The sequence below is a fragment of the Rhipicephalus microplus genome, chromosome 5, assembly GCF_043290135.1.
Source record: "Rhipicephalus microplus isolate Deutch F79 chromosome 5, USDA_Rmic, whole genome shotgun sequence".
Taxonomy (NCBI): Eukaryota; Metazoa; Arthropoda; class Arachnida; order Ixodida; family Ixodidae; genus Rhipicephalus; species Rhipicephalus microplus.
Window position 1 is genome coordinate 23,728,680 of NC_134704.1, and position 23,856 is coordinate 23,752,535.

The following is a 23,856-nucleotide window of genomic DNA, read 5'->3' on the forward strand; positions in this document are numbered from 1 at the left end:
CAGGCAAGGAAGCGTAAGCGACACGAGGAACATTTGCATTGCCGTCTACCAGCAGCTAGTTGTAATGCATGATAATAAGGGTTGCAGCGCGAGCACGAATGTGCTAGAAGAAACAGACGAAAGTCGAGGTACGGAAGGCAAAGAGGACAACACGAGCGCTGTGTTGTCCTCTTTGCCTTCCGTACCTCGACTTTCGTCTGTTTCTTCTAGCACATTCGTGCTCGCGCTGCAACCCTTATTATCATGAATTCAAACCAACTAACCCAAATCGCCATTCTTCTTTAGTTGTAATGCGTTGTGAGCAGGTCACTACGTAACCAGTTCTTGTGCACCGATCACTATGCCAGCAAAAAAAAAAAAAGTGAACTGTTTTATCTTCACACGCGGCATCGCGGTTTCGCTGGGTGTACAGATTCGCTCTTTTTATCGAGGTAGACACAGCTGTATTGCTACGGCGTCGAGTTAATGACCACGAAGTTGTGAGTGCGACTAGCGACAGCGGTGGTTGCATTTCGACGGGGTGAAATGCAGGAAACGGCCCGGGTTGAAATCTACGAACAGCCAACGGCGTGCCTTATTATTGCCATAGCATTTATATGGATAATCTCCGCTGGTTTTTACCGTTACCACCAGTGCCGCCATGCACCGTATATGTATACGTATCCTCATTTACGAAAACTAAAGAAAAAAAAATTGGCCCTAATCTAAATGTTACACTGTAAATGTCGTCGAAAGACGATAGCCTTGCATCTGGAGAGAGTGAACAAAACGTTTATTTGATGTTCTGCGCAAGAAAGTCGGTGAATGGTATTCTGAAGGCGCTGCATTAGAGTGCCTCGAGCGTGTGACGGAGGCAAACAAGCGCATTTAGGCACGTTAGACACGAGCGCCATCTGGCAGTTATCTTTGAAAACGAAGGCGCGCGCGCACGAGGAGAAATATGCGTGCCATTCTCGGAGGCGATAAGGTGTAGAACGCAAAGCGACGGACAGGTGCCACCACCGTGTCGTCTTAGCAAAGCGTTGGAAACACTTGCCTTTTCGAGCATCACCTTGCACTGTCAGCGCAGTGTGATAAACGCTACGGTCCTTAAAATTACTTGTGTGTGCTTTCTCTAGTAGAAAGGCGCACATACAAAACATCGACGTGTTGTTATGGTATCTCAGATATGCGCAATAATTGCTTTTTGATTGAAAATCGCACAAGTATGAACGCTGAACCTTGAACAATATCGGTGGGCGCTGCAGACGGGGTCGGCCATTTGAGGTATCGTTAAAGGAGGAAAAACAGACAAATGTACAGAGAGACAGACAGACAGACCAAAGTTTTTCTTTCGAAGGTCCCCAAAAAAGACTATCGTCTTTAAAAGCCACCCATGCTCGGCACCCATGAAGTTCGTCGCAATGCGCCAACGCGTGTTTATCTGTCACGCGTACGCACTTTGCCCCACGCATGGGGGCGGGGGTTAGGTGCTTGTGCGCTCGCGCTTATCCTTCGGTGGGAAGAATCGTGTGCCTTGGCCTTTCACCGGAATGATTGCGTTAGTTGCCTGAGCCACAAAGCTCGACTTCGCTCCCTGGGCAGGCCCAGTTTGCGAAATGAGCGCGCTTTTCAAACACAGAGTTAGTTCGCACTCATATCTGTACCCGTGATTACGTTTTGTGTGTCATTTTTGTTTAAACATGGCGTTAAGCGTTGAGTTGTAAACGTTAGTTGGCTCTCCTTCTGCATGCGTTGTTTTCGTGCGTCATCATCTGCTAGCCGTTCTCAGCGTGGCATTCCCAATTTATTGCTATCGCATTCATTGCACCGCCATTGCGGTGAAACTGACTTTTTTAACGGACCTTTGTTAAGAAACGTACAGTGCTCCTTTTATTGAAAGGAAGCACGTGAGCGTGCATGGTCTGCGCTCTACCGCGGCTACCTACAGCACCGTCAACGGACCGATAAAGAAAGCACTTTCGCTTTTAGCGTCAACTATTACCAAACAAAATAACGAGTTATGGTCGTTGGAGAAGCGTTGCTAGATTGCTCTCTCGCTTCGCCCTCGCTACGGACAATGCCGCAAAAAGCAGACGCACTTTCCTTATCTCTCGGCAGATGGCGCTATTAGCAGCCGTTGCAGAGCGCTGACCACACGCTCAAGTGTTCTCTTTCATGAAAAAGGACACTGTACACTCGAAGAAGAAAGCGATAAAGAAGAAAGAGAAAGAGTATGTGTTACTTTTTTTTTTACGTAAGTCCTGACTTGCCTCGTATTTCACTAGCTTTGAGGACACAGGTTAACTGCCCTGTGCGTCCCACGACTTTTCGATGAGAGTATAATAATCCCTTAGGAGAGTTCTGGCGTCTCTTTATTCAGAGTCATCTAAGTGGCAAGTTAAGACTGCCCAATCGAGCCGCAGGATTGTTTTCTAGAGACCAAGATGCCGAGAACTCAAGTGCAGATATAGAGCAAGTTGTTAGTCGCCCCACTTAACCTAATTACTGATCTTGCTCTAACAATATTGCTGGAACTCATTTAAAATAGGGGCTGATTGTGGCAGTCAGTTTTATTATCAGTTCTGTTTTTTTTTTACCATTGTACCTATAGAATCGAACCCGCGGCCTCGTGCTAAGTAGCATTATGAAAGTACGCTGCAAGAAGTCATTTTTGCACCACTCAGTCAAATCAGAGCGTGAGAGTTAAACACGAGAATGCATGTCTACAGTGCCGTCTACTCTTAGGGTGAGCATGGCTCACCGTGGCAGCGCTCTGCGTGCAAGCGCCAGTGCAGCCGACGCGGCCGCGCATAGAATCGAAGCGGCGCAGGCGCACACGAGCGTGCCACTCTTGCTGCACTATAAATAAGAGACACCGATGCTTTAAGGGGTCGTGAAACGCTCACTCTAAAGCGACAATGCGAAGCCACCGACGTCCACACGCACTGACTAGGTGACGTCATCATAAGTAATGCTTTGCCTATCGAGGAACGCGGAACTCTTCGGTACTTGCGAGTGCGTGCAACTGGGACACTCGTCAGCGTCTTTGTCATACGCAATCGGCGCTAACTCGAACTCTGACGTCATATTAAGCAGCGTCCTTGTGGGACGCGGATCGCGTATGGCAGACGCCGATGAGCGCCACTTGCGCGTGCTCGATATGCCATATATACAGTTCCGCGTTCCTCGATAGGCAAAGCGTCTATGCAGGTCCACTCGGGCTGATGATACAGTTAGCGCATGTGGCTGCCGATGGTGCCGCATTGTAGTTGTAAAGCGGCCGTTTCACGGCCCCTTTAACTAGCCTGGCTACTACGGAACGGCGCGCTCAAGCGATGTAGTAGACGACATAAAGAATCTCCCGCGTGTCCGTGTGCGAACGCGTCTCTACGCTTCGATGAGCGGCACACTGCCAGCGGACGCCACTGTACACAGGCGCTGCTACATGGTGTGGATGGCACTCACATGCTCGTTCTTGTACCAGTAGAGGCGGTTGTCGGGCTTGAGCACGAACCAGCGCCGGCACCAGCGTTTGCTGCGGCCCCCGCTGCTGAGACGCTGCAGGTAGCCCCACATGATGGGAGGGTGCTCCTTGACCTTGGGCGTGAGCACGTGGCACGTCCGGGCAAGCTCCATCACCAGCACCTCGGTGCCTGCGTCGCGACGAGCTTTAAAGCACCATCGAAGCAGAAGAGCCGGAATAGTAGGAGCCACTTGGTTCACGATACTTCAAGAAGGCTGTATGACACGGGACACGAGTGAGAGGCAGACGCAGACACCGCTGGAACTAGCAACTGCGACTTTAATGAAGATAAGCATGCATCCAAGTGACCTCACAACGCACGTGCGGCACGTCAGTATCACCTACAGAGTCATTCGATGAAAGATAGAGTGCACTATCAAATTTCTTGCCACCGTTGCAACACATTCGTCAATGAGGCAAACTGACAGCTTGCGTATAGATTTTTCTTCGCTTTTCCCATGGGGTGGTATGTCTCGACAATTTCGCGTTCTTCTTTGCCCTTTCAATCTTGCCAGATAAGTGACATTATTGAAAAGCGGTTGGCAACCACATTCACGATAGCGAAGTGCAAGATAAGCGCCCCCATTGGAATACACAGAAGCGTAATATGCTCACGCAGCCTAGTATTTTGATACGTCGGCTGGTTTGACCGATGTTTGCCTCATCGCACGTCAACAGAATGTTGTGCACAATGCGTGTGGCGCGTTTAGTGAAACAACGCTCGTGCCTCGATTGATATGTCGGGTTTAAGGTCCCAAAACCACCATATGATTATGAGAGACACCGTAGTGGAGGGCTCCGGAGGTTTCGACCACCTGGGGTTCTTTAACGTGCACCCGAATCTGAGCACACGGGCCTACAACATTTCCGCCTTCATCGTAAATGCAGCCGCCGCAGCCGGGATTCGAACCCGCGACCTGCGGGTCAGCAGCCGAGTACCTTAGCCACTAGACCACCGCGGCGGAGATAAATAATGTCGACGAAGGGGGGGGGGCGCACAGCAACAGGGAGAGAAGGGAGATTCGGCAGGCAAAGTGAAAAAATTAGGCGAATCGACTGATTATACAAAACTAGATAAGTCATGTTTATTTTCAGCACGCATGGCACAAATTTTCAAACATAGGTTACAAGCGAAGCGAAAACGCCCTTGAGGGCCAAATCTGCTATGTCTACCTTCAGATGGGAAGGGACAAGGGGGGGGGGGGGGGTCAGACGCTGTGCTGGTGTCCGCATTAAACTGTATAATGCGCTGTCTATTCCTAATCTAGGCTATCATGACACTTTTATATAAAGTGGATGTTTGGGATGACATGCTCAAAATAAAAATTGTTAGGCTATTGGGCTATTTCTTATCTAGAGCACCACTGAACAGCAGAATTGAGCGGAACCCTTAGCAAAGTTACGTGGAGCTCATCCTTTTCGTGCTAGTTTTTCTTTCTCGCTGCGAACTTTCTCTCTCTCCCGACGTGGCTATGCTGAGAACATCGCTGCACACAGACCAAGCTCGACTTAAGCGGCTGCACTGCTCGTATTGTGCGTTATTTTACAGCAGAATTAGAAAACCAGCGCGAAAACCAAAACAAAAAAAAAAAAGAAACAAAGTACTAGTAGAAGTAAGATACAGACAGCAGAGCCAACGTACAAGGTTTATTCGTCACAACCACGCAAATATATACCTTCGAAGTCTAACAAAACAAGGGACGATTGACGAAAATCGCAAAGGCAATTCAAAAATAAAAACACTGTTCAACATCAATACGTGCCACGAACATAACACGTACGAAAGTGCTCAATAAAATCAATTTCTTTGTCAAATAAAGCGATCGAAAACTTACTGGCGAGCACGCTGGCTAGCCTATAGCCATTTCCGAAGCCTCGTAGATTTTGTGCCCCAGCTGTGCCATTTTACTGGTCCTCTGTCGAGTGCGCTCTTTTTATTTAAAGCTGTTGCTCTCTCCCTTAATATTTATTTCATCTCTTTATCTCCGTCACGTGTGTGGTAACACGTGGCCTGGCTTTCATTTCTTCTATCTGCTTCGCGCCTTCTCAACGCACGCATTAAGCGGCATATGAGGCATAAGAAAAACGCCCGTGCGTTAAAACGATGCAGATGTCCGAGAGACTGGATTCGGGTAAAAATAAACTAGGTTTTGATGTAATGACTTTTTTATCTATTTATACCACAATGCAGTCGAAAGACCGAGCGGAGGGACATAACAAAAAATAAAGAATTCACAATGTAACTTCAATAAAACAATTCAAGCAATAAAGACATGATAAGGCAGTAGAACATGATATAACTATATAAGTAATCTCTTTACTATAGACAACGTAATTGCAAATTAATGACGCAAATTAATGAAGGGAATATATTTGCTCGAAAGGAACCAAGTACTCGCGCTATCAACATCAACATTGAAAGCGACTTAGACAAAATTATCTAGAACAGACAGCGCGTTTCGTCAGAAAAGAAGTTAGTGAAAAATAGCCCATTTTTCTACTGATTCATTCCTAGAAGTGCTAAAAACTTCTGGATACAGTACAAACAATAGCCTGTCCTTTTATCACTTAAATGCGCAAAGTTTAAGACACAAGGGAGAGGAAGTCAATGCTTAAATGAGGCAGATCAACTACACTTTTGATTTTTTTGCTTTTACCGAGACGTGGTTCCGCTCGGAGGAAGACGTCATTCAATTCACTGGCTACAAACATGTAACTCAATTTAGGAAAGAAAAACGAGGTAGGGGTGTGACTATATACACGCGCCAAAACTTATCTTTTGACATCTTGACTGATTATACGGGTGTTTTCGAAGATTTCGAATGTGTTAGCCTGTTACACCGGAACATTTTTATCATTGCGCTGTAACGCAGAAGCCTTTCTTCAGTTTATTGAGACATGTTTAGATAATGCTAATTCAAATAAATGGAGTGTTATTGCACTTGGTGATTTTAATATTGATGTTATGGGTAGATCTCCGATTCAAGCGGCCTTAACTGAAATATTGCTGCTGTATGGCTGTACAAACACGATTGAGTCCCCAACACGAGTAAACAGATCAACAGCAACAATAATAGATCTTTGCTACATGAACTGTTCTCGAGACCCGGTTTTTTCCGGAGTGTTTTTGTCTGGTCTAAGTGACCACTTGGCGTTCTTTGTATTTGTCCCTTTAAGTCAAAAACGAACTACCCCTATCCATTCACGTAGAACGAGTGATTCCAATAATATCGCTGTTTTCTGTGAGTTGCTGAAAACAACTGATTGGACAGACGTCTACAATGCAACCGATCCAAATGATTGATGATTGATATTTGGGGTTTAACGTCCCAAAACCACCATATGATTATGAGAGACGCCGTAGTGGAGGGTTCCGGAAATTTCGACCACCTGGGGTTCTTTAACGTGCACCCGAATCTGTGTACACGGGCCTACAACATTTCCGCCTCCATCGGAAATGCAGCCGCCGCAGCCGGGATTTGAACCCGCGACCTGCGGGTCAGCAGCCGAGTACCTTAGCCACTAGACCAGCGTGGCGGGGCGATCCAAATGAAGTGTACGAAAATTTCCTTATAAAGGTTATTAACCATTACAATGCCGCTTTTCCTGTTATGGCAATAAAAAAACACAGAAAGGCCCGTAAAGACTGGATAAACAAGGCTCTTATTATGAGAATAAAAGAAAAAAACTTGATGTTCGCTAAACTTCTTAAAACGAGAAGTTCTGAGATATTAGCTGAATACAAAAAGTTTCGTAATGTGCTAAATGCTGATCTAAAAAAAGCAAAGTCGTCATTTTACAGAAAAAAGTTTTCAAACATAGGTAACAATCCTAAGCAGATCTGGGAAGGAATTAAAACTCTCATCGGCAGCAAAGCTAACACAAAACCCGTCGAAATGCCGGTTAAGGGTATTATCTATGACGGTGTTGCATTAGCCGAAAAATTCAATGAACACTTCCTGGAAGCTGGTAAATATGCCGGCTCAATTCCCTTGCCTAATAATACCTCTCCTACGTCATGCATTCAGATTTCCAACTATGACTCGATATTTCTAACGCCAACAACAGAAGCAGAAATCACAACCATTATTAATTCTCTAAAAAATACGTGTGCTCCTGGTGAAGATGACATCTCACCATTGCCAATTAAGAATTCCATTAGTTGCCTTATAGAACCACTGACCTATATATTCAATCAGATGTTGGCTACTGGCGTGTCCCCAGATAGATTAAAGATAACACGTGTTACTGTTGTCTTTAAAGGTGGAAATAAAACAGAATTCGGTAATTACCGGCCAATTTCAGTTCTGCCAATTTTTGTAAGCTTGCTGAAAAAATAATTTCTACACGTTTCTTTGACTTCCTTTCCGCAAATAATGTGATAAGTGATCATCAATACGGTTTTCAACCTGGGAAATCGACTGAAACCGCATTGCTTTATATAAAAAAATGTCTTAATTCGAAACATTGAAATGAAACACTTTACTATCGGACTATTTCTCGACTCAGTAAAGCATTTGATTCGGTTCAACATGACTTTCTCTTAGCAAAATTAGAAATTTATGGAATTCGTGGCATTGCAAGAAGCCTTATGAAAAGCTACCTGCCTGCACGTCAACAATACACAAAGCTACATAACGACACTTGCTCTAACTACGGAACAATAAAATATGGAGTATCTCAGGGATCAATTTTAGGACCCCTTCTATTCACTGTGTACATAAATGATATTGTAAACATTCCTTCATCTTCGAACATTATCCTATATGCCGACGACACTAACATATTCTTGTCTGGTCCCAACCTAAATAACTTGAGCAGAGAGCGAATAGTTGGCTTGAAGAATTAGAGGGATGGTTGAGAATAAATCAGCTGAGATTAAACGTGAAAAAAAAACTAATTTCATTTTATTCCGGGCTCAGAACAAAGCAATACACCACAACCCAAAACTCTATTTTGGTAATTCAGAAATAACATGTAACAGTAGCTGCAAGTTTCTGGGCGTACACTTCCGCAATGACTTGAGCTGGTCTGATCACGTGGGTCATGTAAAACTGAAAATGGCTCGATCAATTTGTGGTATAAGCCGTATCAACCATCTTCTTCCTCATTCGGTGGCAAAGCAGCTATACTTTTCTCTCGTTCATTCGCACCTCACATACTGCAACTTAGTTTGGGGCACATGTAATAGGACCAATGCACAAAAATTAATTACCATGCAACAAAAAGCATTGCAGCTAATAACTAAAAGGCCAGATAGACATAGACACCGCAATTTATTTTCTGTTTTCGTGTATTGCGTTTCACTGAATGTTACAAACTTAAAGTGATGGTTCTTATTTATAATCGTATAAAACAAGTTTTCGCTTCATTCAGCAATATGTACCTCACTCGTCACATTGAATATAACTTACGAAGGACGTCACTTGTTTCAGCACGATCTAGAACAAATTATGGTACCCAAACACTTCACCATCAAATAGTAGTAGATATATGTAACAGTTTTCCTTCTGTAGTAGAATTATCACAGATAAACAGATCTGTACATCATTTTAAAAAGAAAGTAAGATTACTCTTCGAACCAGGATGAAGTGCTTGATGCAATGTGTTTTGCCACTTGCGATGTATACTTTTGTTCACCAGGTTGTACTTCACTGCGTTTCATTTGTTAAGCTACGCACATTGTTAGCTCCACTTCAATTCTGAATTATGATGGATACTATTGCATCTCTTCATTGAATAAATCTATTCACAACTTTATTCTGATGGACATATCAACATGAAATGGTTTTTATAGGTTTTCGTACTTCTATAGCGAAATTGCTTGAAGTTCCATGACTTCTCTACAGTGATTCTGATGAGTTGTGCTGTACTGGATGTTTTTCGCTTTACTCACCACTGTCCTTCTTTTTGTTTTTGTTTTTTTTTGTTCACGAGCCGGGATGTGGGCCTAGTCAGGAAACAGTTTCGTCTGTCCCCTTTTGCCTCACCTCGGTGGCATGTAACTGCTGTGTACACATGCCAGAATAAAGTATTATTATTATTATTATTATTATTATTATTATTATTATTATTATTATTATTATTATTATTATTATTATTAATAGTATTATTATTTTTATGTTAATAATATCAATGTTTGATCCTTTTAAAACTACATATTATTACTCGAAATGCGTGCAATCGTATTATATTCATATCTGAACATTTATTTTGTGTTTCGATGGAGGTGAAAACGCTGCAGGCCCGTGTGCTCAGATTTGGGTGCACGTTAAAAAACCCCAGGTGGTCGAAATTTCCGGATCCCTTCACTACGGCGTCTCTCATAATCGTATGGTGGTTTTGGGACGTTAAGCCCCACGTAATAATCAGTATCTTCTTTTGTGTTCGTATATTGATATCAGGTGGTCGAACTGTCTATTTTGATCTTAAAAGCTACGGTTGGATAATTTGATCGTTTTTATTTTTAAGCGGGGAGTGACAGTTTGGTACTCACCGGCGTGAGCTATCCGAACCACTTCGGAATGATTCGCATCCAGCACACTGATGCCGTTAATGCTGATGATGATGTCGCCCACCTCCAAGCCACATGACTGAGCAGGCGTCCCTGGAAAGTGAATATTATGTATGCTTATTAAGTACAAAACTGCACAAGTTAAAGCAGATTTTATGGTTCTCGTAACTTCATTACACGTACTATTTTTTTTCTCTCATGGGTGTACCACTACTGTAATGGACACGTTAATCATATGACGTCCACCTGACAATTTTTTACTTTGTCCCTTTTCGATGCTTTATAAAGTATATGCACGCTCGTTCACTCCCCGTGCGAATAATAATGAAAAACTAGAACTAGCTGGAACAAACAAAGAAAAGTAATAACGAATAGCGAAGCTCCTTATAATTATCTCATCAGCTGAGCGTGTCGTCACAGTTTGGCAGTGTCCGCTCAGGGACAGAAAGCTGCTGACGCATAAAGAAAGCATTGTGAGCAGCGTCCAACAAATGAACCAGCAAGAAAGAATGAGGAAACGCAGAGAAGATAAAAATGAAGTTCGTTAGGTGCTCCCAATATTGTAAAGATTGTACAATCAGGCAACTTATTCAACAACCTTTAACGTTCAATAGGCCACAAACACCAATAAATGAACGAATGAAGGAGGATTTCGGGTTTCTTTTGTTAGAAAGCCGCAAATGATAACTAGGGCTTCGTTGTTTCAGAGTTAATTTTTCTCGAAATTCGGTGGGTGTCTTTAACATTTTATTTTTTCTATTTCTCGTAAATCCTGAGTTTTCTGAAATTCGGTGTTTAATTTTCTATTATAGGTTGTTGTGACACTGGCATACCTTGCGACGTTGCTTCCTTTGATTGAGGAGCGCTCCGTTTGACCGATGATTGTCAGCTTCGAAAATGCCCTTTTAAAATAGGAGCCTATCGGGTAAATCCAAACTGTAAAAACATTTTACTAACGAGTGATTATCGATTTTTTTCAGATTTATCTGATAATACGGAGCCCGAATACTAACTAACAGATAATAAAGTCAAGACAAGCACAGGGTGTAATTTGTATGCTATAAATGCGAAGAAATAGAGGGCGAGAAGACAACTTTCCGCTGGAAGGCATCAAACTTGCGACCTTCGAATTACACGTAGGGGCGCGTATCCAGAACGCTGTGCCAAGCACGTATAAATGTCACCGGCAAATGTTGATATTGCAACGATGGAGGCTTCATTTTTGCGAAGTGTTTTAGTTACCTTATGTAGGAGTGAAACTGAAATCAACTATGCAGTGCTATCAGCCGTTATTATTTGACTGAATATAGTCATAACGCAAAAGATACGGCATTCGTCAGCGCAGCTCTTGCGAGAGTCATATTTATACTAGTACGTCATTACCTCAAAAACTTTCTAATCTAACGGCATAAAATGGAGCACTACATTGTGCTTCCGCTTATCCTGCTTCCCTAACGACAATAATTCTCAGCTATGGAACTGTTACAACTACATTCTTGAGAGTGCTTTGAGCAAGCCGGTTGACGACTGATTCGATCGCGCAACCATTCTTGAAATAACGCCGGTGCGCGCGCACACACACACACACACACAATATTATATATATATATATATATATATATATATATATATATATATATATATATATACTACTTCCTCTATACATTTCTTGGCATTATTGTATGTTAGATTTTATTATTATTGTGTCAAAAGATGGAAAAACGAGCCCTTAAGTATACCCTTCTTTCTCTTATTCATTAACAAGGGTCTCGTACTGGCAGACTTGGCGCCGTTAGGTTGTATACAAAGGAGTATTCGCCAGTTGCCAGCTCGTAATCAGTTCACGTGCTACGTGACGCCAAACAGGCTCATAAAGAGTATGCCACACTCGCCTCCATGGTTACAGGTGGCACTCACTGACACTCTCACGTTTAAATTCACATATACACCCAATAAAGTGGCTGGGGGAATAGCCGTCGTGGTAGCTCAGTGGTAGAGCATCGAACGCGTTATTCGAAGGCCGTAGGTTCGGTTCCTGCTCACGGCAAGTTTATTCTTTCACCCTCTTTTATTTATTCACATTTACAAAAAAATTGGTCTAATAATTACCCCTATACATTTCTCGTCATTATTGGCTGTTAGATCTCATTATTATTGTGTCAAAACACGAAAAAACGAGCCCTTAAGTACACTCTTCTTTCCCACACACACACATATATATATATATATATATATATATATATATATATATATATATATATATATATATATATATATATATATATATATATATATATATATATATATATATATATATATATATATATATATATATATATATATATGATGATGATGATATATGGGGTTTAACGTCCCAAAACCACATATGATTATGAGAGACGCCGTAGTGGAGGGCTCCGGAAATTTCGACCACCTGGGGTTCTTTAACGTGCCTATATATATATATATATATATATATATATATATATATATATATATATATATATATATATATATATATATATATATATATATATATATATATATATATTGTGAAGAAGAAGATGTGCCTGCGGCGAGCAGCATCGCCAACGCCCGGCTCTCCTCTCGGCTCGTGCTTGCTGGACGGTTCTTCACGCTGTCTTGCCGTTGTCGTTATCGACTAATAAACCTCGTCACAATATATATATATATATATATATATATATATATATATATATATATATGCGGTCACAACGTGGTTTATTTCGACGTTTCGGCCGAGAGTCTGGCCTTCATCAGGATTATATATTACATTACAGGATTTTTATATATATATATATATATATATATATATATATATATATATATATATAATGTGGCCGTGGGACGGCTTGCTTCATCTGAACATCTTAACGACATACTTTAGAATTCTCGCCTTTTTCGTCGTATCGAAACTTCGCTCGCGGTGTTCCTGCAGCTGACAGTGATTGACGTCCCCTTTATAGGTCACGACGATGCAGCAAGACAGCAGTGAAAAATATTCAATCTATGAGACACGTGTTTTTGAAGCTTTTTAAGAGCCCAGTGTTGAGAACGTACAACATTTTCTTTAATTGTTACTATTGAAAAGGCTACCTTTGGAGCGGGCACGCATATGTTTCTCTAACGCTGGTGAAATCAACGGAGTCGATGTGTAACACGCCGTTTTTAGACGTCGAGAGCGTGTTTTTTTTTATACCTAACCTCTTTCTTTTTTTCTTCGTTACACGTGTCCAGAGAAAAAAAAAACAGAATGGATTAAGTGGCTGCTTGCCATTATACATAGCAGGAGGCGCATGTGCGTAGATCTTTCCGATGTTCCAGCGTAGCTTTTCAACAACCACGACTCTCTCTCTCTCTTTCTCTCTCTCTGGCTTATCAGCACATCAATCGCAAAAATGTGCGTGTAGGGTAGGAGCACGTGTACGCATTTTCGTTTCCGGTGAATGCTAAGGGAAGCTTATCAAGGTAGCGCCGTGCAAGATTGCTTTGATAAACTGGTGATCTATGCGCACGCATTAACCGTCGCCATGGTAGCTGCGCTCTGCGGTGGCACAGTGCTTGGAACATCTTGACGGGTGACGATGCCTCGATTGTCACTAATCTCTCTCAGAGAGCAGCATGGAGACACATCAGTTGGCGAAAAGTGTTCAACAAACTTGCAGTATCGACATAGGCGTGCTCACGAGGAAGGAAGGGGGAAAGGGGGAGCCCCGCTCCCTAATTCCCTAAGAAGGGGGTGCCAAATCGGTCCGACACATATACATAATAGGGAAGGGCAGCGCTGTGACTCGGGGTAGGAGCGCGAATTCAGCCCCATATATTGATTTGAGGGGGGTGTTGCGATTAACCTTCGCCCTCCCCCTCTCCACCCCCTCCTGATGGAGAACTTTGCACACGCCTATCAGTATTGATCATACTTTCAAGAAGTGCGAAGAGACCATAAGAGCCCCAGAAGCCAGATACAAATATACGCGACCTCTGCACTTCATTCAGCGCTGTGTCAAAGTATACTGGAGATGAAGAAACTCGCCCAAGTAAAGTTCTCGGCAGCTTCACCGCAACACTGCTCCGAAGCTGATAAAAAAGGCGCACGGCTAGAGATGTTCGAGTGCATACAGCTTGCTGCAGTAATTACGTGCGGTGCAACACAAATAGAGGCTCGCTTCAGCCACCTAGCGAAAATGGCCCTATGTTTAGAATGAGGTAGTTAACGGATTGATTGATTTGTGGGGTTTAACGTCCCAACACTGCTATTTGATTATGAGAGACGCTGTAGCGAGGGCTCCGGAAATTTCGACCGCCTGGGGTTCTTTAACGTGCACCCAAATCTGAGTACACGGGCCTACAACATTTTCGCCTCCATCGGAAATGCAGCCGCCACAGCCGGGATTTGATCCCACGACCTGCGGGTCAGCAGCCGAGTATCTTAGCCACTAGACAACCGCGGCTGGGCATGAGGTAGGTAAAGGAATTCCTAATTAGGTAAAGTGGTATTTTTGTCAGTGAAGCTTCGAAGGCCGGGAGCGAGAAAAAGCTTGCAACTTGAGAGTTCAGCAATCAAACACAGTGATCGTAAAAAACGTTCTAGTTCTACTGCGAAGAAAAACAAGTATCGAACAATTTGGGAGCCAGACTTTTCAGGTAGCAGGGGAGTCAACCTAGGCATAAGAAAGTGATATGCAGCTAAAACTTGAATTAACGAAGCGACTAGGGTGCCCGAATAATTTCGTTGAATTGAGAAGTTCGTAAAAACGGGAAATATAAAATTGGAAATATAAAATTGTAACGTACCGACACCTGAGAGCTACCGCGGCATTGTATCTATAGCGCTCACAGCTGCATGTGTGAGAACTAACTTTTAACTTTATCATATCTTAGTCTAGAAACTACGCTGCGGGAGCATAGTTTCTGGAAAACCGTAACATGGGGATTTCCCATGAGTGGAACAAACAGGCAGGATGGACCGTCACATAAGGTTATGACAAGGTGCGGATATTTAAAGACGGAGAAAACGAATGCATTGCTTTGCAGAGAGGTAGTGAAAAAAAAAAAACAAGCACGGAGGCGATCAGTGTCATCTGCCGCAGAAACCGTTAAACTGCGAAAGCAAACACAGTGTTTCTGTAGAAGAATTTACACTGAAAACAAACCACCACTGTCTTAAAAGTGCCATTTGTTACTGAGAAGTGCTACTGACTGTCGACTCCGTTGTTCAGTGCACGCACGCGGCGTGAAGCTTCACAAAATAAAACTACAGTTGATGATTTGATTTGTGGGGTTTAACGTCCCAAAACCACTATATGATTATGAGAGACGCCGTAGTGGAGGGCTCCGGAAATTTCGACCACCTGGGGTTCTTTAACGTGCACCCAAATCTGAGCACACGGGCCTACAACATTTTCGCCTCCATCGGAAATGCAGCCGCTGCAGCCGGGATTCGAACCCGCGACCTGCGGGTCAGCAGCCGAGTACCTTAGCCACTAGACCACCGCGGCGGGGCAATATAAAACTACAGTCGTCTCTATAAATATAGGGTGGCTATGTGCTTTAACGCGATATAAACCCGATAAAGACCCTCTCTTTGTGAAATGTACAAAGAAATCACTGCAATTTTTTACTTATTTATCATCGAAAACAATTCAGTTAACTGGGGATCAATGTAATAGCTTTCTTAGTTCTTGTTATGAGAGAAAAAGAGGGAAATCGGAGTTAATGAAGTTTATGAACACATTCAACCTTATGGGTATGCCGGCCAGCGGTACCCATAAGGTTAACTATTCGAGATTCTACTATTATAGCAGGAAATTCGTAAAATCAGGTGAGACTGCACATGTAAATATAGCATAAAACATTCACTTAATGCACGCAGAAAGCAGGACCAAGAATGAAAGCGGAGCAGTCACTGACGTCATCCGCACCAAGCGGAGTAGGGGCTTTTAACAGCGATTGAAGTTCTTACAGACACGTTTAATATTCTACGGCATCTCAAGCAATGTTACTATATACTGCGAGATACCTGCGTCGATCAAAAAGCGGCAAGCAGCGCATATCTTACGCAATCAGCAGACTTGTGACCTCAGGAATTTTCGTCGACATCGTTAGCGCGCTCCTCCGACATAAGTCAATAGTTGGCTGACGCAAGATATAGATATTGCAGTACGGCAAGCAGTTGGGGACAGAGATTGTGGTTACGCTGGCGGAGACGCGGTGTATTCTCGCTTCTGGGATCATCTATAGCAGTCCACACGCTTAAGCAACAGAAAATGTTTTATTGCTCGCGCCAACACCATTCACCGTCCCATTTCACTGCCGCTCATTTATTGCCAACGCTGTCGGAAGCCTACGCGACAATTAATGATCCGGCGTCCGTTCGAAAGTCAGCTCCGATCGACACCGAGAGAAAAGACGCAGCATGGGAGCTCGTTCAAGTATCGAACCAAGTTTCATCGTATAGGGCAGGCAAGGAAGGAAACAAAATATAAGGCGTGGGCGGCGTAATGGGTTCATCTCGCTTATAAGAGACGTCGTTGGCAGGCCTCTGTGTGTAGCGATCGATGAGGCCAGAGGGAGCTGGGAGGTGCTAGAGATGTTGGGTTGGTCGTTTTGTTCGGCCGCTGAGCGGACCCAAATTGGCCCGGAGTATCTCACGCGGCGTCTCGTCCTGCGCGCTAGCTGTCCCCGGCGCCGGCGGCACGGCAGACCGATCAGAAATCGATTTCTCCTTATCACCCGTAATTCGTGCGAGTTTTGATACGGTACCGCTTAACCGTTTGATACAAAAAGAAATCCCGCCATTTCATTCGAAGCGATATTCGCGCCCGTCACAACTCCGACGCATCGGCACATGCGGGCGTCGCGAAATGTTCCCGAATAAGTGAGCACGCGATGTACGGTGCCCGACGCATCGCGCACATGGGTCGGCACAAAACTCGTGGAGCTCACTCAGACTCATTCATGAAATATATCATGAGATTTGGACTCACTCGAACTCACACCCACTGAAGCATCACTCACCCTGACTCACTCAGACTCGTGGCTTGATCTGTGTCTTAATGAGTCTACTCATGAGTGCTTCAGGTTAGAGTTAGCTTCTTCGACCGTGGTCTCAATGCTCTATAACACCAATTCGGCGCTCTATTCTTGGTGCCGTTTGACAGTGTCTTCGAAAACGAGTTCTCAGGGCTTTCAAATCAGTAAGGTTCGTTTTCTTGGAAGAGATGACAACACAAAATATAATAATCAAGAAAATGCGTACAAGAGTTGGTGGGGGAGGTAATGGTACCCCCTTTCGTAATTCCCGCCTCTAATTAGTGAATACTGAAACAGTGTATCGCTCAATCTGCTTTGGAATAGCTGTGAGTAGACGCGAGTATAAACGTGAATCCAGGTAAGGCTGATGATTGCTGAAGATGACTAGATAGGACCTTAGGTCGGCAAAAGAAATCGAAACTCACTCAGACTCATCGAAATTCTCCTGGGCCAAACTCCCTCGGACTCAGACTCACAAAACTGTTACTCAACCGGACTCGCCCAGACTCACGTACGGGATATGAGTCGATTCACGAGTGAGTTCGCCAACCTACGATCACATGTACAGTGTCAATTTTTATGAAAGGGAACACGGGAGCGCACGCCTGCGCGCTGTTGGCAGCGCCTTCAAGTGGGAGCGAGAGCAACCACAGCCTCTTTAGGCGTCATCTCTCGGCGAGCAAAACAAGCAGTCGTTGATGAAATGGAGCGAGCGGCAAAAGAGCGACCCCCTCCCACGTCAAGGCGATTACGTAAGAGGCCGGTAATGAACATGAAGGGGGAGGGGACTACAATTTTGCCGCTGGTTTCATGTCAGCAATGAATTGCTGTTCTGATCGCCGCGAGATGACGCAAAAAGAGGCGGCGGTTGCTCTCGCTTCCACTTGAAAGAGCTGCCAGCAGCGCACACTGCAGGCCACGCGCTCCCGTGTTCCCTTTCATAAAAACTGACACTGTACAGTACTCGGGAATTTAAACGGGACAACGCAGTTCTCGCTGTAATGACTAATAAGCACAATTTGTTGTTTTAAGTATACATCGTATCGCGATGAATCCGCGGTCTCTAAAGAAAATGCTGGCTTTGATCTGCACGTTCAAGCCGAAATGGCACCGACACGATTGAAATTGAAGGCGGTGGTAACTGAATTATGCGCGTTACTTTGCCTCAAATTGTACCATTTCGATTGGTAAGTACTATAACAGTGAACCAATCGTAATCTACGCTATGATTAGGGACAGTAAGCGGGCAAACACACAAGAGAAGAGATCAAGACAAGACAAACGTCGGTTATATAACTTCTCGTCTATCATTGTCTGCGTGACTGCCTTTTATCCCGAATTCGTGCCAACTGTCTTGACATTGTGTCGTTCTACGCTAGAATAACTCCCCTTCTTAATTACGCACACACACATTGCAGCTCTCTTTCTTGCTTTGTCTCCCTTCTTTCTGATACCTACACAGTTCTTCTGAGGCAAAGCCAAGAAATCGCGAGAAAAGCGCTGTAACGCGTGTGATTATGAATCGCACCGTGAAAAAAGAAAAAAAAAAAACAAGCTTCCCCGGAACGTTTGTAAGCCGAGCCGGCTGCGCATTGGAGCGTATACAATGCGCGCGAATCGTGTCGTTGAAAGCAAACGTCCTGCTGTCGTGCGCAGCGCCACCTCCCTTAGGTTATTCTTCTAGCCACCTAGGCCACTTTTACTGCGAGAAAGCGGAAAGCGCATAATAAAAAGAGGAAAAACAATTAGGAAAGAAAAAAAAAACAAAGTCCCATTTGTTGTGTCTCGCACTTTGGAGACTAATCTCGGTCACACGTTCTCGCTTCCGTATTTTCCATGAGTCGTTGCTCGAATACGTATGCCACGCGTTGACGATGAGACAAATGAATAAGAAAAAAAATAAAAATGAATAAGAAAGAAAGAAAGAAGAAAGGGAAGAACAAACGGTGTCTCTGCTGAATGCCAGAAAATATAGCAAATCTGGAAAAAAGAAAAAGAAAGGCAGTACAAGGACATTTGCGGCACCGAAAGCGAAGCAAAGCGATTTCGTTGTGTCATCAGACGACTACTGTCACCGCAATAATAAGATACACGCACATGCAAAAGAAAGAATAAATAAAGAACATGGCCAAATAAGAGAAAAGAAAGAACCCCTCTGACGGGTACTTCGTGTCTTCCGTCCATTGTAGCGGTATAAAATCTTTTGTCGCCAGCCGTTTTTTGTTCTCGTATGTCTTCGCATTGAGTCGTGGTGCAACGAAGAGCAGAGGGGGTAGGCTCGCATTCGAACTTGCCTTTTAATTTTCTCTCCATGCAGCTTCAAGAAGCGCGAATAGAGAGGAAGGCATGACCGATGTTTCTTTCGTTCTACTTAAACACTCACCGTCTACACTGCTTATTTCCCTCGCTCCGTATTTTTCGTTTCGAATTCTCGCTGTTTCCTTAGTTCTTTGAAAACGGCGAGCGCCGCATCGATTACATGGGGCTCGAGAAAGTTATTAGCGCCGCTGTAACGACGACGGTGGTGGAGCGCTAATGCCATTGGGTATCGGCAGCTGCCCGCTGTGGACTGAGAAAGAAATTCGTTTGATTCAATTGTAAGAAGGAGAGGTAGAGGTAAAGAGATAAAAAGAGAAAGCGAGAGAAACAGCCAGATGAAAAAAAAAAGAAAGAAAGATAGAGAGACAGAAAGAGAGAGGAAGAGAGAGAGGAAGAGAGAGAGGTTATAGACACGTGTGGCGTTTGAACCGTGTCAATGTCTATGCTACCGCTGAGGATGGGCCCCTTGCCATTCCTACCCTTGCTTCTGAACTGCTGCTCGTGTTGATGACCACCGTGCCACTGCTCACTTAATCTTTTCTCTTCTTTCCACTTTTCTCTCTTTTCCCGTCCCCGCAGGCACTGCGCCGTGCTCCCGACCGGGTTGCAGAAATTAGGTGCCTTTTCTCATCTTCTAACCACTACCACCACCAATGTCTATGAGCCATTCATTGTGGTGTGTATTCGCTTAGAAGTGGGTGAAGAAGAGAGCATTGCTTTATGGCCTGGTTCCGGGAAAGACGTCAACTCCTGGCTGTCTGTAATATTTCGCACGTAGCAATATAATACTAGCACACTAGGCAGGAGGCGAGCGTGAGAGGGTTTCCGGGCAGGGAATACGCGAGACGCAGATTGCTCGTTCCATGCAAGCGAGAGAGCGAGCGGCCAGTTTGCAGCGACGTAATAACGCTTTTAGATCAGGAATTCGTCAAAGGAAAGAGCACGAACGCACCGAGAAGGCGCGTCGAAGAAATGTAAGGATTGAAAAAGAAAAGTACATGTGCATCCATAGAAAGAGAACCGGCCAAGTGATACAGAAAAGAATCGACGGCGAGTAGAGTGGGCGAAATTCGTTATCGTGAGGCTCCTCGCGCGCGACAATGAAGAAAACAGAACGACGCGTGGATATATAAATGATCGATACCGAACGTGGACAACGGACGTGCGATATACATTTGTTATCAGTCGATGAAGTGGCGCGAAAGGGGAAGATAAAAAAAGACAAGAAAGGGTCAGTGAAAGAAGAAGATAAGAAAAAACGAAACCATCATGCATAGCTCGTGGTTTTACCGGAGTTTTTGTGTGCGTGGGTGCGTGCGTGCGCGCGCGTGTGTGTGTGTGGTGTGTGTGTGTGGTGTGTGTGTGTGTGTGTGGTGTGTGTGTGTGTGTGTGTGTGTGTGTGTGTGTGTGTGTGTGTGTGTGTGTGTGTGTGTGTGTGTGTGTGTGTGTGGGTGTGATAACACGTTGGTGCTTGGACTCGCACGGCGGGACGAGAAAAACAAACAACTGTAATGAAAGAAAGAGAGTACTCTGGCGTTGTGAATTCATTATGCACTGCATAATGAATCGAGGCTTCCCGACCACCGCCGCACTCACATCGAAAGCGTAGTGAGCCAACGGCAAAAGAAAGGAAATGTTCACAAAAGAAGAAGTCTACGATGGCAGGGCGTGTGAGCTGTCCTTATTAAATGTCCAGCAAACAGTGCTGCGACCACTCAGAATTAGTTGACTTTGGCTGCAGAGGGGGGGAAGGGGATCTAGGAAAAGTGTATGTTGATATAGATTTGAGCGAAACTAGCAGGAACAAAACAAACAAATGAATTTGATTAGATCGGGCATGTTAATAAGCCGAAGCGCGGATTTGAATATCCACCCGCAGGAAATGAGTGCTATAGGCGCGCCTGAATTTGACCGACGCGCCCCAAGCCGTGTCAATGTGGGAGTCACATGACTCGGCGGGTGGATCTTTAGTAAGAACGTCGTAGTGCTAATTAACGATTGTTAGGGTTTTAGGTCCCAGAACAATGATATGTCCCGATCAGAGACTCCGTAGTGAATAACCCCGGAAGCTTCGCCCGCCTGGGTTTCTCTAACATGCATGCATATCGCCTCCATCAAAATGTGACTTCAAGCAGCCTATATACGCTACGGTCGAGGAGAGAGTCGGTTTCTGGTTAAGAATCAGGCTATGCAGCCCAAACAACGAAAGATGTCCACTTCCCGTAAGGTGGCTTTCAAGTAAACGTAATATTGACGCCTTGTATACGCCTTTCCCTCAGGTGTCTTAACCGACAGTGCGCCTTCATCAAGGAAGACGAGGGGGAGACAAGTTATTCAAGAACTTCTTGTTATAACTGGGAGTTTTTGATTATCATTATGATTAGCTTCCGCATTACTCCATGATGCCCTCCCGCATTTCCTCGGCGCATGTCTAGTCACGTAATGAATGGGTCTCGCTTAAAGACCTATTGAACCAAAAAGCTAATCATAGGTAATGAGACATGGTTAGTGTTACGCTAGAGTATAGGAAGTCAACGCAGAAGAAGGGAAGCTGACATTGTGGAATTTGCTGGTACCTACAGTAACATCCTCACCATTCTTCCAACGAAAACGGACATGCAACAGGAAAGCTACACTATAGTTGTCGTTATCAGTGCTGCTGCTATTTGCCACCTGCAATCTTCTCGTTGTCTGCTTTGGCGTAGACGCCTCCAGGTGACGCATACACACGTTAAAAATATTTTAATTCAGGTGTTTTAAGCTCTAAATAACAACATGATTATGAGGCTCATTGAATTTAGACGGTGCGGTAGAGGGGGGGGGGGGAGAGTTCGGACCTACGGTTAACTCTGACAACCTGCCATTTAACTTTGTCTACCCACACACTCGTGCTTAACATCCATGGCTTAACTATGGTACTAGATGTTTTCTTGGAATATCAGTAGAAATTTGTAGGTATTAAATTTTAGTCTTCGCGCTTAGTTACTGCATCGCAAGTTCAGTGCTGATGTTTGTAATCTATCATAGAGTACTCTAGCTTTGATAAAGCAGTCAATATAGTGACTCCGAGATTACGTGTGTCCCGAAGGTATCTACCTAGCACGATTCAAGACTGATTAAATATACAAAGGTTCCTGATGGCAAGCAGCACGTTGTAATTTTAGTTTTTTTAGGTGTGACAACAGACAAGATGAACCACCTTCTGAAAAAGACGGACATAGTGGGAGTTTGGCAGTGCCACTAGCAAGTAGGTGCGGCTACAAGATTTTTTCGGGAAGGAATCAATCAACTCAAGGGAGTTGCATGGTGAGCAATGGGAGGCCCTTTAGCAGATCGTCTTCTTGGAAGAGAATTTTGGGAAGTTCAAAATAAAGCGAAGACGAGGCAGTTCTGCACATTTTCACCCGCTACTTGGATCTGCACCTACAAGAGTGTTTTACATCCTGGTGCTTCGATTTATTGCACGTTAAAAAACTCTGGTGGTTAAATATTCTAAAGCCTTAAACTACGGTGTCCTTCTTATGTCGTGGTTTTGGGACGTTAGAGGTAAAAATCATTACATTACAACATATTCATCGCCGATTCTTCATCGTACGTCTTTACGCACTATTTACCTTGGAAGTATATACCACGTAGCTAATCAATGTCTCCATCGTGTTGCAATGTTTTCCCATTGACTTTCATGCACAAAATAATGTTCTGCCTCTACGTGTATGCACCCCTCTCCACATTCCAGGGAGAGTGCCCCAGAGCGATAAAAGCTCTTCGTAATAGCACAGCCTGAATGTCACATCTGCGGGCAAGTTCTGTAAATTCTGTATACTTAGAAAAAGACAGAAGTGGCAGAGGATAAAAACAGGGGAGCATAGCATGAAAACAAGTACGCTGTTCTGGTAGTCTAGCTGCGGTCTAAGGTTGCCCGTTTGAAAACTTCATTGGCTCACAGATGCGCAGTAAAGTTCTTGCGCATTGTCAATCGATTAAAAAAATCTGAGTGCGATTACAAAAATCTGTGATCACAAAAATCTCGCCCAAGCGTTCCCAATAATTATGTGGTGTCATGTGAGCGAGCTGATGGCTTTTGATTCTTTTTTCCGTCACCACAAATGGCACCACGTCAAATGAAACTTGACGCTGAGAAAGTAGCAGATTTTTCGATCATTTCTGTAGAAAATACAGAAAGTCAGTTGATTCAGACACCTTATCACTCAATCAGCAGAAAATTTTAAAAATCAGTAGATCTACTGATAAAATAAAGTGCCGCCATATCCACGAAGTGAATGATGATGAGTTGGCGAAGCTCCGGAGGTAAACCGTAAACCTGGTAAACCATGAATCCTCCGTACATTTTGCCCACTCGATTTTATAACAACGCTCCCGCTAGCATACGTCGCTTCACTAAATCGAACGATTGCTTTCCACCAATAACACGCGCCATAGGTGATATCATTCCTATTTTATAACA

The 23,856-nt window shown here is 44.0% G+C and overlaps 1 protein-coding gene across 3 annotated transcripts in view; it reads right to left on the reverse strand.

Annotated features, from left to right (window-relative positions):
• Positions 1 to 23,856, reverse strand: part of LOC119173957 (uncharacterized) — a 224,473-nt gene that overhangs the window by 20,439 nt on the left and 180,178 nt on the right. For all 3 annotated transcript variants that reach the window (XM_075895013.1, XM_075895012.1, XM_075895015.1), the window contains exons 7-8: positions 10,002 to 10,112; positions 3,448 to 3,635 (exon numbers count right to left, since the gene is read on the reverse strand). In XM_075895013.1, coding sequence (XP_075751128.1) covers positions 3,448 to 3,635; positions 10,002 to 10,112 — 299 coding nt within the window. The remainder of the gene's footprint in view (positions 1 to 3,447; positions 3,636 to 10,001; positions 10,113 to 23,856) is intronic.